This window comes from Danio aesculapii, chromosome 14 (genome assembly GCF_903798145.1).
Source record: "Danio aesculapii chromosome 14, fDanAes4.1, whole genome shotgun sequence".
Taxonomy (NCBI): domain Eukaryota; kingdom Metazoa; phylum Chordata; class Actinopteri; order Cypriniformes; family Danionidae; genus Danio; species Danio aesculapii.
In genome coordinates, this window is record NC_079448.1 from 51,675,615 (window position 1) to 51,693,513 (window position 17,899).

At 35.8% G+C, this 17,899-nt stretch overlaps 1 protein-coding gene and 1 long non-coding RNA gene across 2 annotated transcripts in view; one reads left to right on the forward strand and one right to left on the reverse strand.

Annotated features, from left to right (window-relative positions):
* Positions 1-850: 850 nt before the first annotated feature.
* The window catches only part of gpx3 (glutathione peroxidase 3), a 20,760-nt gene continuing 3,711 nt past the window's right edge, over positions 851-17,899 (reverse strand). Inside the window, exons 2-5 of the mRNA XM_056472131.1 lie at positions 10,976-11,126; positions 7,646-7,763; positions 6,681-6,780; positions 851-5,168 (exon numbers count right to left, since the gene is read on the reverse strand). Coding sequence (XP_056328106.1) covers positions 4,953-5,168; positions 6,681-6,780; positions 7,646-7,763; positions 10,976-11,126 — 585 coding nt within the window. The 3' untranslated portion in view covers positions 851-4,952. The remainder of the gene's footprint in view (positions 5,169-6,680; positions 6,781-7,645; positions 7,764-10,975; positions 11,127-17,899) is intronic.
* Positions 14,154-15,012, forward strand: LOC130240560 (uncharacterized). The gene is made up of 3 exons (XR_008838786.1): positions 14,154-14,367; positions 14,821-14,913; positions 14,987-15,012. It is a non-coding gene; the product is annotated as an uncharacterized LOC130240560 (long non-coding RNA).

Consider the following 17,899-nt stretch of genomic DNA (forward strand, 5'->3'; position numbering starts at 1 on the left):
CCATCCAGGGGTGTTCAAACTTGAGCTGAGTCCCAAATCACATACTTGCGCACTATTCTACGCCATTTTGTAGTATAAATAGTGTAAGTAGTGCGTTCACACTGAAAACAAATTATAAGTGCACTTTAAATACCCGGATGATGCACTCATTCAGCTGGTAAAATGAAGTGTGTAATGATGGACACTTCACACACTCAACGACCGCAGTTTTGCTCATGTAGCGGAAGGGGCGGAGCTATCGGGCGCACATGTTGGATAACTTTATTTTGGATTGTGAAAGCAAAATTCTCCTACGAGAGTGATTATAGCGCCTCCCGATAGTGAATACGGTTAAACTCATGGCAGGTATTATTTGATGGTTTAGTCATTAATTTCACTGATTTGACGACCGTCAAACATCATCAGGGAAACAGTTTGAGTTTCCGCTTAGTAAAAAAAAAATTAGTGCTCCATTTGGGACGACACTACATACACATACTATGCTGTTGAGTGTGTAAGTACATAGTGCATGAGTGTATAGTGTGACATTTGAGACGCAACTTTGGTCCTGGAGGGCTGGTGTCCTGGAGAATTTAGCTCTAACCCTAATCAAACACACCTGAACCAGCCAATCAAGCTCTTACTAGATATACTAGAAACTTGAAGCAAGTTGGAGCTGAAGTCAGCAGGACACCGGCCCTCCGGGCCTGAGCTTGGACACCCCTGCTCTAATCTGTTAACGTGTGCCGAAAAATACATGCACTACTAGCATGTGCGGAGTAAAAGAGATGTTAGCCTGCAGTATCAACTGCTCATTTGATTGGAGTCACATCACCACACACTCATGCATTAACCAGAAGAAAACATGTGCTGCTTGCATTTCTCTTTATTTATTGAACATCCACACAGGCGGCAGCGGGTCGACAGGATATTTTGGAGACAGACATGATAGAAAAGGTCTAGCAGAACAGCCTGAATGCACTGAAGAGCTGCTCGCTGACCCTCGGCTTCAGGTCCGGCACCACAGAGCGTCTGTTTTCAAGCCGTCCCGTCAAAAACATGCCAATCTCCAAATCCAAAGCCTCCACAGCCGCCTTCAGGTTCACACACATTCATTGTTCTAGCAGTAATCTAATTCACAACACATTACAGGTTTAAACGTTGACACATGACGTTACAGGGCTTCTGTGGGTCTTAAAAAGGATAGTTAATTGAAAATGTACCATTAATTGACTGAGTCTTAGGCTGTTAAAGGGATAGTTCACACACAAATTGAAATTTACTCACTATTTACTTTCCTTCCAAACCGTTACGAGTTTCTTTCTTCTGTTGAACGCTGAAGAATATATTTAGCTGAAAACCTGTAATCTGACTTTCATAGTGGGAAAAGAAATACTATGGAAGTCAATGGGTACATGTTTCCAACATTTTTCGAAATATCTTCTCCTGTGTTCAATAAAAAAATGAAACTCAAACAGGATTGGAACAAGTAAAGGGTGAGTAAATGATGACAATTTAGCTTTTTTGGTGAACTAGCCCTTTTTTCTATGGTAGAAATGAAGAAGGACTTCTAGCTGAATTCATGGTCATTGGTGATTCATATAATGGCAGTCAGTGGTCACCCATTTTTTAGATTAAAAATTAACACATACAATGTTAAAAGTGAGTGTGCGCTGTTGATTAAAGTTAATAATATTGTAAATCATGTTCAATTTCTCGCACAGACTGATCATTTCTCTTTAAAAGACCTCAGTGTATCATCAGGGATTGATTTGGACTCTATTATGTGAAGTTTCATAAACTAATTTCGAGAGGAGCACGTGATATGGCTGAGCACGTCTGGCCACTCATCTGTAATCAGTAATAATCCAATCAGAGCGATCCTAGTTTACTATAAATGGATCATTTTCTCCCTACTGCTTTATCTTCATTTGGAAGAATCCCCCCTTCCACCCCATCTCCTCCTTTTCCTCCCTTATCTAAGGGGGAGCTCTCGAGACCGACCTGATCTCGGATCTCCTGATGTGCTTATCGACCGGGAGGGAGCCCTGGGCTCAAAGATCTCCGAGCTCAGGGTTCTCTCCCGGGACAGCATGCCAAACCTGCTTTATATGCCAAGCATCTCTAAGTGGGAACTCTTGAAATGTGTTTATTGTTAATCCTAAAAACAGGTGATCATTGACAGCCATTTTATGAATCGAGGACCACCAATTCAGTTCAAAATCTTTATTTAAATGGCCTGAAAGTGAGTAGATTAATTATCCAATAACTTTTTTTAGTGAACTCTTCCTTCAATTGAAAGCAGAGAGATTCAGTTAAATACACTCTCAGAAATAAAGGTATGCGAGCTGTCAACGGGGTGGTACCTTTTCTAAAAGGTACACATTTGTACTTAAAGGGTACCTAAGAGGAACACTTTTGTACTTTTTAGGTACTAATATGTTTCCTTAATGTATTAATATGGACATTTTAGGAACAAATTTGTACCCTTTTGTAAAGGTACCATCCCAGTGACAGCTCGCATACCTTTATTTCTGAGAGCGTAGTAATGACATTAATGTACTTCAGAAATCTAGTGTCCTTCTTCAGCATTTTTGCCTGGTTTTCCAATACAAATAAGCAAGTCGATTATCTAAATTACACTGAGTTTGATGTAAAATGAAGATTTGTGTTTTTATTTCTGCGAAACTGAACAAAATTGCAGTTTATGCATTAAACAAAACCAATATCTGTCAATATGGTTTAAAAAGTTTCCCTTTAAATTAAGCCCACTGTCAGAAATGTATTCAGTTTTAAAACCTCAATTCGTATTGATCACTTGATTAACATAATAACAGTGTTAATAGCATTGAGAAAACAAGACAAAAATACTGAGGAAGAACACTGTGAATTTATCTATGTGTCTATTTATAATTAAAAATATGGAGATTTGTTGAAGTTCTGTTTTCAAATCTAGACATTTATATTTGGAGAAAATATTGATGTGTCGCATTCCCTTTAATTTACTCCTAATACGTGACCCTGAAATACAAAACCATTCATGAGTGTAATTTGTATGGAAATTTGGATTTTAGTGACGCATCCTTTCCTTAATTGATCTTAAAATGTTAAAGTCACCTTCATTAAACCTTAATAGACATCTTATAGACATCTAACCTTAGATTGGCTAAAACAAGACTCAATTTGGTCTGTCTGTGAACATCTAATTGATATATTAGAATATTAAGTAGACTAGTCATCAAACACAGATTAGACAGACTGTGTAGACGTTCATTTCTGACTATTTGATGACTATTGTTAATATAAAATTTAGCATCTATATTTAGGCATCTATTAGGCATCTTTTAAACACCTAAAATGCTTGATATAGTCATTTATTGTCTATTTGATGACTATAGTCTAGATTTGGGCTATTCTAAGATGTCTATTAGATGTTCACTGACAGACCAAATTTACCATCTCTATTTACATATCTATTTGACGTCTAAGACATCTTTTAAACATCAAAAATGTTTACTGGGATATCACATAGTCATTCATTCCTGTCTATTTCATGATTAGTCTAGATTTGGGCTATTCCAAAACCTCTATTAGATGTTCACTAACAGGCCAAATTTAGCATTTATATTTAGACATCTATTTGACATCTATTGGACATCTTTTACACACAAGAAAATGCTTGCAGGGATTTCACATAGTCATTCATTTCTGTCTATTTCATGATTAGTCTAGATTTGGGCTATTCTAAGATGTTTATTAGATGTTCACTGACAGCTCAAATTTAGCATCTATATTTAGACATCTATTTAACGTCTCGTAGACATCTTTTAAACACAAAAACTGCTTGCTGGGATTTTTACATGTGTCATTCCTGTCTATTTGATGACTAGTCTAGATAAGATGCTATTCCATATCATCTTTTAGATGTTCACTGACAGCCCAAATTTAGCATCTATATTTATACATCTATAGATATCTATTAGACATCTTTTAAACAAAATAAATGCATGCTGAGATTTCACATAGTCATTCATTCCTGTCTATTTGATGACTATAATCTAGATTTTGGCTATTCTAAGATGTCTATTAGATGTTCACTGACAGCTCAAATTTAGCATCTATATTTAGACATCTATTTGACGTCTCTATTAGACATCTTTTACACACAAGAAAATGCTTGCAGGGATATCACATAGTCATTCATTCTTGTCTATTTTATGACTAATCTAGATTTGGGTTAATCTAAGATGTCTATTAGAGATTCACTGACAGCCAAACATTTAGCATCTACATTTAGGCATCTATTAGATGTCTATTAAACATATTTTACACACCAAAATTGCGTCATATAGTCATTTGTTCCTGTCTATTTGATGACTAGTCTAGATTTGGGCTATTCTAAGATGTCTATTAGAGGTTCATTGACAGCTCAAATTTAGCATCTATATTTAGACATCTATTAAACACAAAAACTGCTTGCTGGGATTTTTACATGTAGTCATTCGTTCCTGTCTATTTGATGACTATAGTCTAGATTTGGGCTATTCTAAGATGTCTATTAGATGTTCACTGACAGACCAAATTTAGCATCTATATTTACATATCTATTTGACGTCTATTAGACATCTTTTACACACAAAAAATGCCTTCAGGGATTTCACATAGTCATTCATTCCTGTCTATTTCATGATTAGTCTAGATTTGGGCTATTCTAAGATGTTTATTATATGTTCACTGACAGCCCAAATTTTGCATCACATTTAGACATCTATTTGATGTCTAATTGACATCTTTTAAACACTGAAACTACTTGTTTTGTGGTTCAGTGTCACATGTTGTCTTTAAGTGGTCTTAAAAATGTCAAATTGACCTTGATAAAACCTGCAGAAACCCTGTGTTGACTGATCTATATTGGAGAGAGAGAGAGAGAGAGAGAGAGAGTGAGATTTTAAGGAGAAAGCAGTGTTTCCCAGTTACTGTGCAGTCTGCAGAAGCTGTCGGAAGTATTTAAGGATGTCTGCTCTGACTTCAGACACGTTGACTCTGGGGAACCAGCGCATCACAGGCCTGCCGTCCTGATCCAGCAGAAACTTCTCAAAGTTCCACTTGATGTCATTGACTTTCAGTGGCTCCCAAAACAGCCTGTTGCTGGTGACCCCGAAACTCTCTCCTACAGGCGGACACGCGTTCTGAAAGCAGACGACATTACAATACATCTGACTGCTTTTGTGCCTGAATACAGTCTCAGATTATGGGCGAAAAATCTCTTTAAATCCATCCGCAATCCTAATACTTAAAAACAAATGGCTAAATCTGAATAGCTTACTTTACAAGTGAAAACAGTATGCAGAAAAAAATGTATACAAAATGAACCGCACCCGGTGACGCGGTGGTGCAGTAGGTAGTGCTGTCGCCTCACAGCAAGAAGGTCACTGGTTCGAGCCTTGGCTGGGTCAGTTGGCGTTTCTGTGTGGAGTTTGCATGTTCTCCCTGCTTTCGCGTGGGTTTCCTCCGGGTGCTCCGGTTTCCCCCACAGTCCAAAGACGGGTGTCTTGGGTATGGGTGAATTGGGTAGGCTAAAATGTCCGTAGTGTATGAGTGTGAATGTGTGTATGGATGTTCCCAGTGATAGGTTGCAGCTGGATGGACATCCGCTGAGTGTAACATGTGCTGGATAAGTTGGCGGTTCATTCCGCTGTAGCAACCCCGGATTAATAAAGGGACTAATTAAAGAAATATATGTACTATTATTTAATAATAAATAATATGCTATTAAAATAATAATGATAGCCTATAAAAGGTCAACCAGGTGCAGGGTTGTGCACGGGGGGGAGGCGGTGGCCCGGTGGCCAGAACCCCAGTCCCTCTGCCCTTATTGGCGCAAGTGCCCCTCTCAGCCTGTATCCCCTCCCTCACCCTCCAATAGCCTGTATCCCCTCCCTCACCCTCCAATGCGTCCGTACCCCGCCCCCCAACTGATTCCGGTAATCCCCGTCTCCACTTCGCGCTCTCCCACCGCCCCCCGTCATTCTAGCGAGATTCTCACGACCATCACAACCCCCTGCCCACTTAGCGTGATTCCTGCGATGGTCACCCCGTCCCCCGTCCCCTCCCCAACCCCAGCCACCACTTACTGTGATTTTCATAGTCTTTTGCCTACAGTGGCAGTTCAGCTTGCTCCGGCCCTGTGAGCACCTGCCCATTTAAGAGTCTGTGCACGGCACTGACCAGGTGGTTACTATGCTTGTTAAAGGGTAACACAACGTGGCGCAAATCGTGAAAATTAGGGTTGCGCTGGTCTGAAAATAGCAACACATCACACCATACATGCCTTGTGCCTTTTTGTGCCAGGTGTATGATAGAGCCCTCAGGCTCAACTTTATTATCCCGTTTAGGGAAACTAATATTGCAGCAAGGTGCCATAACACAGGCGAAGTTCCATGTACACATTACCAAATTACTACCACAAAACATACAAGAAATCAGTTTTTAGATGCATCTCCCTCCCCGCTGGACTCATTTAATGACCTAATGGCCACCATTATAAAAGAACTACTAACTCTAATAGGAACTCTAAAGTTATTAATATTTTAAAGTTATTATTTTATTTCTAAAATCACTCTTTGTTTCCTGAAAATGTGTCTTTTTTAATGCAAAGTGGGATTGAATTAAAAAACACACTTCATTAAGCATGCACCAACCTTTAGGAATGTGAAAATCGCCTGTTCTCCGTCTCCATTCACGTCTCCCTTCTCAAATAACTGAAAATTAGGAACGAATCCATTTCCTGGACGGACATACCTGCGAAGACAAGGAGAAATCTGTTTCTGTCTATAAGAGAAGCTATCCTTCAGATGTGTCTCCAGAAACCAGCTTTAGGCTTGAGATATATGAGATGTGCTGTAATTTAAAGGAGATGACGGATGAGTGAGCGGATAATTCCACACAGTCTGAGGCTCACGGTGTGTTCTTCAAGAATAAAACACTCTTCACAAATTTCCAGGCTTCTTTCTTAAAGGGAACCTATTATGCCTCTTTTTACAAGATGTAAAATGATGTCCCAGAGCGTGTATGTCATGTTTCAGCTCAATACCACACAAATAATGTTTAATAGCTCTTTGAAACTGACCCTTTTAGGCTTTGATCCAAATGATGCTGTTTTGGTGACTGTCGCTTTAAATTCAAATGAGATTGTGATGTTTTCAAAAGAAGGCGGAGCTACAGATGCCTATAAGTCAGCATAGTGGCAGATTTAAAATGGGATTAACTGTTTATTTACAATCCTGTTAGCCGCTAACGTTATCTTCAGCGAGTGAAAACTAATGGCTAATGGACGGCTGCTTCTATCTCAGGGCTGTTTATGCTAATGAGGGCTGTTTATGCTAATGAGGGAGAGATGGTCACTAGTGGGCGGGGCTCTCTGATGACACGTTCAAAGGTAGAATGTCGATCAAAGTGTTTCTGCAGACTGTTTTTATCAAATGTGATTATAAACAATATAATTAATACAATTATTCCAGATATTCTGAAGAATTCTGGGAAAAAAAGGCTTTCATAGTTCCTACAATGAAAGTTCTTCAACATATCTCACAAAATAACTCAAGATTGCACCACACAAATGACAACATCACTGGTTACTTTGAAAGTCTCCATTTTCCAAACTCACTTCAATGCAGAAAGGATTTCATTGTTTTCTCCAGGTTCTTGTTTCCCAAATTGGTCACAAGGAAAGCCAAGGACAGTGAATCCCAGATGGCGAAGCTCCTCGTGTAGTGCATTCAGTTCTGATCAGCACACAAACCTCACAGTCAATACAGTCTTCAAGAACAGGTGCAGTATTTACACTTCAGTATATGCTGTCATGACTGCTGTAACGTGTTTATTCAGTGTTCAGGATAGATGAGTACACCCCTCACACAGCTCAGTTTTACATTCACATTTGCTTTACCGTAATATATTTGTGCATATGCAGTACATTAGATAAGTCAATACCAAAGCCAAAAGTGCAACTAATCTAACAAAAAACTGAAGAATGAAGGAATGTTTGATGATTTAAACTTTGTCCTATGCATTACGGTTTTTTTACAGACGCTAGGACACATTTCTCAATACTTAGGTCACTTTTGCAAATCTCTTCACACAGTGAGCAAAACAGAAGTCTATGTGGGTGTAATCCCGCCGGTGTTACGCCACCCAACCTGCTCTGAGCTGGTATCGAATCGGCGACCTTCCGCATGGGAGTCGGTTGCTCTAGACCATGGCCTCTAGAGCACCATCAGAGGTCAAAGGAGTGCGGTTTTCCTGCACAGCACTTACTAGCTGGCCTCCGTTACACTCACCCCCCCTAAACCTCACTCCCATCCGGGTCACGGCACCAATGTAACCCCGCCGGTCCTACGCCACCCAACCCGCTCTGAGCTGGTATAGAACCGGCAACCTTCCGCATGGGACTTAGTTGCTCTATCAAGGAGGCTAAAGACCATGGCTTCTAGCGTCTGTCATTAGAACACCTTTAGAGGTCAGAGGAGTGAGGTTTACCTGCACAGCACTTACTAGCTGGCCTCCGTTACACTCACCCCCCTAAACCTCACTCCCATCCGGGTCACGGCACCAGTATAACCCTGCCGGTCCTATGCCACCCAACCTGCTCCGAGCTGGTATCGAACCAGCGACCTTCCGCATGGAAGTCGGTTGCTCTACCAAGGAGGCTAAAGACCATCGCCTCTAGCATCTGTCACTAGAGCACCTTAGAGTTAGAATTCGGCCATTTGAATAATAAGATAAATTCAAATAATAATAATCCAACTTTTGGTCTTTCAAACCACCTGAACCCCCTCAAGATGTTTACATATTATTCATTGTATTTGTTTGTTTAAACATACACCCAAATCCAAAAGTGTAGGATCAGTTTATTGTACGGAGTGCATCTGTCAGCCAGCGCTCAAACATGCCTTCACTGGTTAAGAGGTTGCATATGAAAGGCGATGATCGACGCACAACTTTAATGTAAAGAGAGTGAATGCAGACATTTTAATATTAATTTCAGCGTGCTTTTAAGATTTAAAACACATCAAAAATATGGGAAAATACTTAATGATAGGATGATAGTGGGATAGAATGGTAAAATACGGGAGAATTTCGGCAAAAACGGGAGGGTTTACATGAATGAAGTGAACAGGAAGTGTTTGTGTAGAAACAGTTTTGTGAGATAACGCAAAACATCTTTGCGAGGGAACGCAAAAAAACTAAACAATATGTTTTCCTATCACTCAGTTTTTTTCTTCCACCTATTTTTTTCCCCACCACCACATCCCTTCCGGGTCTCCGTAGAAATCTATGTGGGCTAAACTGAGGATCAATTATCATTGCTTTGGCACAAAATGCATTCAGTATTCTGAATAAAGTGTTTTGGTAGTTGTAGTGCATTGTGAATGTGAAATGAACTGCTTTGCCCAGCTGAAACTCAGGAGAATTGTATGAAAAGTTTTGCAAAAGTGACCTAAGTATTGAGAAATGTGTCTTAGCGTCTGTAAAAAAACTGTTAAGTAAATGATCTAAATGTATTTATATGTATATTTATATTCTGGGTGACAAAAAATGTTCATCCAATTAAATATTGCCAGGCTGACATCTCCCAAAATTCTGATAAGTAGCCCAAACTGTCTGTCAACAAATGTAGATTTGTACATCTGCAGCCCTTCACGCGTATCTGCCATTTGCGCGTTCATGTGTGCATGTGCACCGCACGTTCATGTGCAGACGAATCAATCACAGCGGTAAAATCAAATCCTGACTGGACGACACCATGGCTGAAGTATTTCTTTCAGACGGGTAATGTTCTGTTTTAAAACTATTTTAGTCACACAGAGCTGATCTAGATTGTGTTGTTATGAATGGGTTATATGCACAGAAGTGTTGTTCAGCCACTGAAATCTCCTGGCGAAAGATTGATGTGACCATTTTCAGTTTCATAACATCCTTTTACAGCATCGACAGTGTCGATTTTTATTTACTTTAACAACAAAACATCAGTAAATAGCCCTATTCCACCTAGCCTGCTTTACTGAGCTGAAGCTGCTTTTATATTCACATTGGGTCATTTCTGAACAATGACAGCCTGTGCTCCCTATATTGTTCACCGCTACTCTGAATATTCAGTCTGAAATAGCATGTAAGTATGGCTTAGAAATAAGTGTAATTCCTGCACGACTGAACTATATTTCTAACCTGCGAATGACATGAACTAGTGGGCTGTATGCTGTCATCTTTAAGGTGCGCGTTCGTGTTTCAGGAGGCGTGGACTGTGTTTCAAAGATATTATGCTAACCAGTTAGCATTTTGGCAGATCACCTACTGCACCTTTAACTCATCAGAACTTGTTATCAGCAAAATGTTACAACTTTGTACGTTTACAGGAAGAATCACGTACGGGAGGGGCCTAGGCTCACTCTCTTGTGGGCTCTGTTATGTGTATGCGTAATCTTTTCTGTGCAGATTAGCTGTTCTGCCTAACAACTGATGATTGGGCTGATCTGAATGGAGGATCTTTCTTACTGAAGTACTGATGAGTACACCGAAATTAACATGTTGGGGGAAAAATATTAAATAAAATCTTAATAAACAGGAAAAATCAAGAGAAACATAAAAAATATATTAATTTTAGGTGAATTGTTGTATTTGTAATTGTTGTTGTTGTTGTTGTCTTCGAATTTATTTATATTTTCTTTCCATTCCTAAAGATGTCTGGTGATCAAACTCTTATTTTATTAAATATATCTGTTTGTTAAAACAGTTTCTTTCAAATGCACCAAAAAATATTGGCTATATTTACTAAGAAATGCATAAAAATATTTATTTATGAAAGAAGGTGTGCTCATTTATGCTGAGCACTGTGTGTATGACCTTATCTTGGACTACAAAAGCAGTCGTGAGTGTCAATTTTTTAATAAAGAGATGAGCTATTAGTTGTGTAAAGAGCTCATTTGCATACACTCACCCACGTACTGGAAGGTCAGTCCTCAGTAGGTGGCCACGTTGACCACGAGGACGTGTTTTCCAGCGTAATGAGAGAACGGGATGAACTGCGTCCCGTTTATGGTTTTGGCACCATAGTTGTGTAAAGAGTCTCCAACAGCCGGATTACAGACCTGACACACACACACAGACACACATTAACACCACACCACATGAAGAATACACAATAATTTATAGTAAAAATTGTGTTTTGGCGACACAATGGCTCAGTGGTTATCACTATCGCCTCACAGCAAGAAGCCTGCTGGTTCGAGTTCTTAATTTGTTCATTGCGATGCGGCCTGATAAATAATAAAGGGACTACGCCAGAAAAGAAAATGAATGAATGAATGTTAAGTTAAAGTAAGTTAAAACCAAATGTTGTCATCGATACATATTTACAATTTGTTCATAAAGTCACTCCTGATATTTAGCTGGTCAGAAATTAACATTTAGTCTGCATAATTTGTGTAATTTCTTAGTTACAGTAAAGTTAAATGTATGCTATTGCAAAAGATTCTGTTTCGAATGTTGTCCTTTTCAACTTTCTAATAATCAAATGTAAATATATATATATATATAAAGCATCACAACTATTTCAGCACTCATATTATCAACAAATTATTTAATCAAATCAGCATATTGCAATGATTTCTGAAGGGTTTTGTGTGATTGTTATTAGAATTTATATTATATATTAATATTAAAATGTATGCAAATTCATTATTATTATTTTTATCTCACAATAATACTATATTTTCAAAGAAATGCAGCTTTGGAGAGCAGAACAGGTCAAAAACATGAACTTAAACAGAGCCCAAACACCAGTGAACAGATCAGCTTATCATTTAAACATCAGTGTGACCTTTGTATTCACACTCAGGATTGTGAAATCTCAGATCAGTCAAAGAAACTCATTTTTCAAATCACAAATAAAGCTGCAGTACTGTATGAATTATTTTTTATTTTGCTGCCTTAATTTTTTAGAGGAATTAAATTAACTTTTCTAGTCATCTTAACTTACATTAGTCAAACTAAGTTCTATTAACTTAAAAATATATGTTAAAAAATTATTTATTTGTTTATTTTTATTAGTTTAGTTGTAGTTGGCACAATTTTTATTTATTTTATTTTATTTATTTACAAATTATTGTTTTTATTTTTATTAAGTCATTTTAACTTTAAATAAAAGTACAATGTCTGTGTGACGGCTCAAGTGGCCAGATTTTTAACTTGTTTAAACAATTGTTCTAGCTTTCACAAATTTGTATTTATTTAAAATTTAATAAAAATTTTAATTTTTAATAAAATTTTATTTTATTTTTAATTTTATTTAATTTTATTCACATTTTATTATTTATATTTATTTATTTATTTGTTTATTTTTTACATTTTATTTTATTTATTTATTTACATTTTATTATTTAATTTAATTTATTTATTTGTTTATTTAAATATTATTATTTTTATTTTATTTACATTTTATTTATTTATTTATTTGTTTCTTTGTTTTATTGTATTTACAGTTTATTATTTTTATTTTATTTTATTTTATTTGTTTGTTTATTTATGTATCTGTTTGTGTATGTATTTATAAATTTTTTTACATTTTATAAAAAAAAATAGAGTATAATGTCTGTGTGACGGCTCACGTGACCTTTTTTATTTTTATTCTCACGTGAAATTTTATTTATTTACTTATTAAAACAATTATTATATATATATATATATATATATATATATATATATATATATATGTGTGTGTGTGTGTGTGTGTGTGCGTGTGTGTGTGTGTGTGTGTGTGTGTGTGTGTGTGTATATTTGTGTGTATATATATATATATATAAACTTAAAATAAGTTACATTAACGTAAAAAAAAACACCTGTTGTCATGACTTTCTGCCATATCATTTGTACAGTGTGAGTAAAAAAGTCATGATATAATCTCGGTTACATTCCTCAGAAGAGAAATGTTTCAGAATGAAATCCCCCTGAAGCTGATATTAGGCGAGGTTAGAATACCCTGACCACGCAAAGCAAATATTTACCTTCACTTGACTTCTGCTGTTTGGTATTTGAGGTGCTTAAAAATAAACCCGTCACCTACAAAACAGTCTGTTATTTTACTATCCACCCCTGGACATGTACCGAAGAGAGCTGATTATAGCCATTTAAATGCTCATTCATTCATTTATTTATTTATTATTCTGTTTCAGTTACTATGGCAACCCTTTGCACCTGCTGCTGCTGCAAGGAGAAAACAGTGCGCACCAACAAAACCAGCTGATTTATGAGCATCACATGAACAGATGCTGTAAAACATTTATTGCATTTATAAAACATACATGCATTTATTATGTATACTTCTGTTTTCATCTCAGTTTAGTCCTGTGTTTACTCTGTAGGCTTCAATGTGACATGTGTAAATACTGGGATGTTGACTTAAGAAGCGATATCTTGTAATTGAATTAAATGAAAATGTATCTCGCTTATGCCTTAGATTCATGATATTCATTTATATCACAGCATAAATAATCATACAGTGCTCAGCATTTATGAGTACACCCCATTTTGAAAATGAATATTTGTATGCATTTCTCAGTGAATATGGCTAATATTGGTGGATTTGAACAAGATTTATTAAACAGATATAATTATTAAAATAATCCCTGCTGAAAAATCCAGCTTAAACCTGCCTAGGCTGGTTGGCTGGTTTTAGCTGGTCGACCAGCCTGGTTTTAGAGGGGTTTTGGCCATTTCCAGGCTGGTTTCCAGCCTTTTCCAGCCTGGTCTTAGCTGGTCAGGCTGGAAAATGACCAGCTAAATCCAACTAAAACCAGCCTAATCAGCCTGGTTTAAGCTGGACATAGCTGGTTTTGGCTGGGCTCCCAGCCTGGCTAGGTGGTCAAGCTGGTTTTAGCTGGTCATTTTCCAGCCTGACCAGCTAAGACCAGGCTGGAAATGGCTGGAAACCAGCCTGGAAATGGCCAAAACCCCTCTAAAACCACACTGTAAAAAATGAATCTTGAGGCTTGTAATTTTCATTAAAAAAATTAATGAGGTCATTAAAAATAATGAGCATATTTTCTTTAAAAAATTGATATTCTGCATTTATTATAAAATATTAAGAAGATTTCGCTAATATAACTAAGATTTAAATTTTACTTATTTTTTTAAGCAAACTAGTGCAATTACTAAGCTTAATTTGAGAAACCAGTTAAGCTAATAAAATTGAGGAAAGATGGCTTCACGTTTATTTTAAGAAAATTCACTCAATTATGTGGATTTGATTGAGATGTTTGCATTTGAATCTCAACAACGGCAGTGATCAGACGACATTTTGAAGGAGCAGATCAACAGCGAGCATGTTAAGAGGTAAGCATTAACAGTTTATCATTTTATTGTCTTAAATAACCTAAGCTCTTTCAGGAAAGACACATGCTGTTCAAGCTTGTTCAGGAGCTTAGTTTTTGCCATATGATGTATATAGGGATACACGGGTAGTTTTAACCACCCATTCCTATTTGAAATTGATTTGCTTCAATGTTCATTCTGAATTATATAATGAAGTTGAACAAATTATTTGCATTGTAATATTTAACAGCAATGATCAGGCAACAGTTAAGCAGATGAACAACAGTGAGCTTGTTAAGTGGTAAATCTAAGCTAAGCTAAGCTAAGTTAGCTAGCTATTCAATGGGGTTTATGTACAGCTAGTGCTTTTCCATTTCATAAGGTTCCTTTTACAGCATTGCTGATGTAATGTAATGAACTGTTTATATATAATACTGTACATAAATACTCATATTTGTTTGCTTCATTTTTCAGTTTAATGAAGAAAACTTTCGCAGTGTTTTCCCACTAAAGAGGAGCAGTTTATTGAGGCAGATTTTGATAAAGAGAATGGGTGCCATACATCAGGTATTTTTAATAATGTTATTTGTGTATTATTATTATTATTATTATTACTAATTTCTACACTTTTTTGCATCAGACCTCACATTAAATCAGGGATGAAACAAGAGATGTCGTCCTCTGTTGCTGGTCTATCTGTATGAATAAGAGGAAGAGCTCATCCAGGAGTGCAATGTAAGTGTCTCAAACTGTTTCAGATATTTATGATCTTCCGAAAACTGCATTTTATATTTTTGCATGCTTACAAAAAAATATATAGCTCAAGCATTACACTGTTGAATGCACTATTCCTTGTATAAACATGGTTTGTTTTTATAAATGTCTGTACACTAGTATACATTTAAACACCCTGTCCATTATAAGTCAAAATACTTGTGTATTTGTGTCAGTCAGCAACATCTACTCAAACATTATGAAGAATTACTGTTCACAGATATAAAAAGAAATGGTTTATTTCATTAATATATTTCCTTAATGTGTTTTAGTAAACCTTAAACATTTGAAATGTACAACTGCATAATTTCAATATAATAAACGTAATGTTTATTTTACAGTGTGGGAATGCACAGAGAATTGCTGTCTGTCAGAGGGATGACCAACCATGAGGACTTCTGCATTGTCTTGGAGGATAAGTGAGTCATGGCTAGCCTGGAAAATCTAGAATCGCTGAACTGGATTTATACAAATATTCCACAAATTATAATCACTTACAAAGAAACGAATATTAAGTTTGCAATACACAAATTCTGTCAAATATTGTCTAAAATGTGACTATTCCTACAAAGGAAAGTTGACAGGTCAGTTTTTTCCATGACATGGATAAAGGAATTTTTATCAGAGATTAGCATTGCTGTAAATTTTATATAGATTTGTTTAACATATTGTACCATTTTGTTATCAGTGTAACATGTAATAAAATGATATTTGGCCCAAATGTATTGTGTATGTATTTCATTATACATTACATATTTTACATTTTATGAATGAGTAATTTTCAGTAATAAATTTGAGTAAATGGTGATTTACTTGCATATATTATAAAAGCACATTCCACTAATAATATTAAAATCCTCATCTATCACTTAAAAAAACTAGTAATTTTCACATGATTCTTTCAAGAGGTTTTTGTTTAAAAAAATAAATATGAGTAAATGGTGGTGGATTTGCTTAAATTATAAAAGCACATTCCGCTAATAATATTAAAATCTTCATTTATCACTCAAAACATTTAGTAATTTTCACATGATTCATTCAAGTGGTTTTTGCTAAAAAAATCAAGTCTTGAAATTTACTTAAAAATAATACGTGCAATGGTGTTACCACAATTTTTTTTTGTAAATAGCACATAAGATTTTTTACAGTGCAGGCTGGTCGACCAGCTAAAACCAGCCAACCAGCCTAGGCTGGTTTAAGATGTTTTTTTCAGTAGGGATATTTTAGTCACTGAACATCTTTAGAAATGGAAAGAGAATCCATTTAAATGCATGCAAAATATTGCAAAAAAATTTGAATTGAATTGAATTAAATTTATTTGACAGATTTTAGACAAGCTGTACAAGTATCCCATACATTTTGAAATCAAAACTGTCGAGGATAAAAACACAGTAAAGCCCTGGGCTTGTTTCCATTGTGGTCCTCGCTGTTAAATAAAACAAAGTATGGCTTCAAAATACAGATGATGCATAAAACAGACAGCACCTCATACATTTTTAAAACGGGAACAAAATAATTCACAAATACATTCCTTCATTCATTAACTTTTCTTTTCGGCTTAGTCCCTCTATCAATCAGGGATCGCCACAGCGGAATGAACCATCAACTTATCCAACATACGTCCCACGCAGAGAGTAGCCTTCCAGCTACAACCCTATACACAATGCAGTAACATATAAAATAAAAACATCCTCGTCCACCATGCAAACTAATTATCCTCATCAAACAACCATCTTTTGATTACTTGAATTATAAACTACAAACTTAAAACAAAATTGTCAATATTTTTTATCTCTCTTGATTATTTGCTATTTTTGAAAATGATATTTCATATTTTTCCCAAACATATACATTTGGGCTACTCATTTTTTAACCATTATTGTAAGTTATCTTATTAGATTAGCTCCAGATTTGGCTTCAGTACCAACTAATCTAATGTATATGCTCAAATATAATATTGTAAAGCTTCCTATAGAAAATATTCATTTAAATGAGAAATTTGGGGGGGTGTACTCATATATGCTGAACACGGTAAATGATATATAACCAGCAGAGAAATAAGGTCTATTACATAGATACAGATGTTTCAAACAACAGAAATGTTAAAATTATTCGCCCTTCTGTGAATTTTCTTTTTCATTTCTACAAATTTCCTAAATGATAATTAACAGATTCAGGAATTTTTCACATTATTTCCTATAATATTTTTTCTTCTGGAGAAAGTCTTATTTGTTTTATTTTGGCTAGAATAAAAGCAGTTTTTAATTTTTTTAACACATTTTAAGGTTAATATTATTAGCCCGCTTAAGCAATATTGTTTTCGATCTACAGAACAAACCATCATTATACAATGACTATTACTCTAACTTTAGCCTAATTAACCTAGTTAAGCCTTTAAATGTCACTTTAAGCTGTATAGAAGTGTCTTGAAGAATATCTAGTCTAATATTATTTACTGTCATCATGACAAAGATAAAATAAATCAGTTATTAGAAATGAGTTATTAAAACTATTATGATTAGAAATGTGTTGAAAAAATCTGCTCTCCGTTAAACAGAAATTGGGGAAAAATATAAAAGAATTTAAATTGAACAGGAGGGCTAATCATTCTGACTTTTCTGATGATGTATAATCATTCTGACATGTATAAATGTTTATGTGACAAATAAATATCATGTATCTAATGTAGAAATGAGATATATTTGCACTGAATTAAATTAGCTGGGTTCTACACAATTAATTCATGCTGTCCTAACACTTTGGGTTCTACTTTAACAAT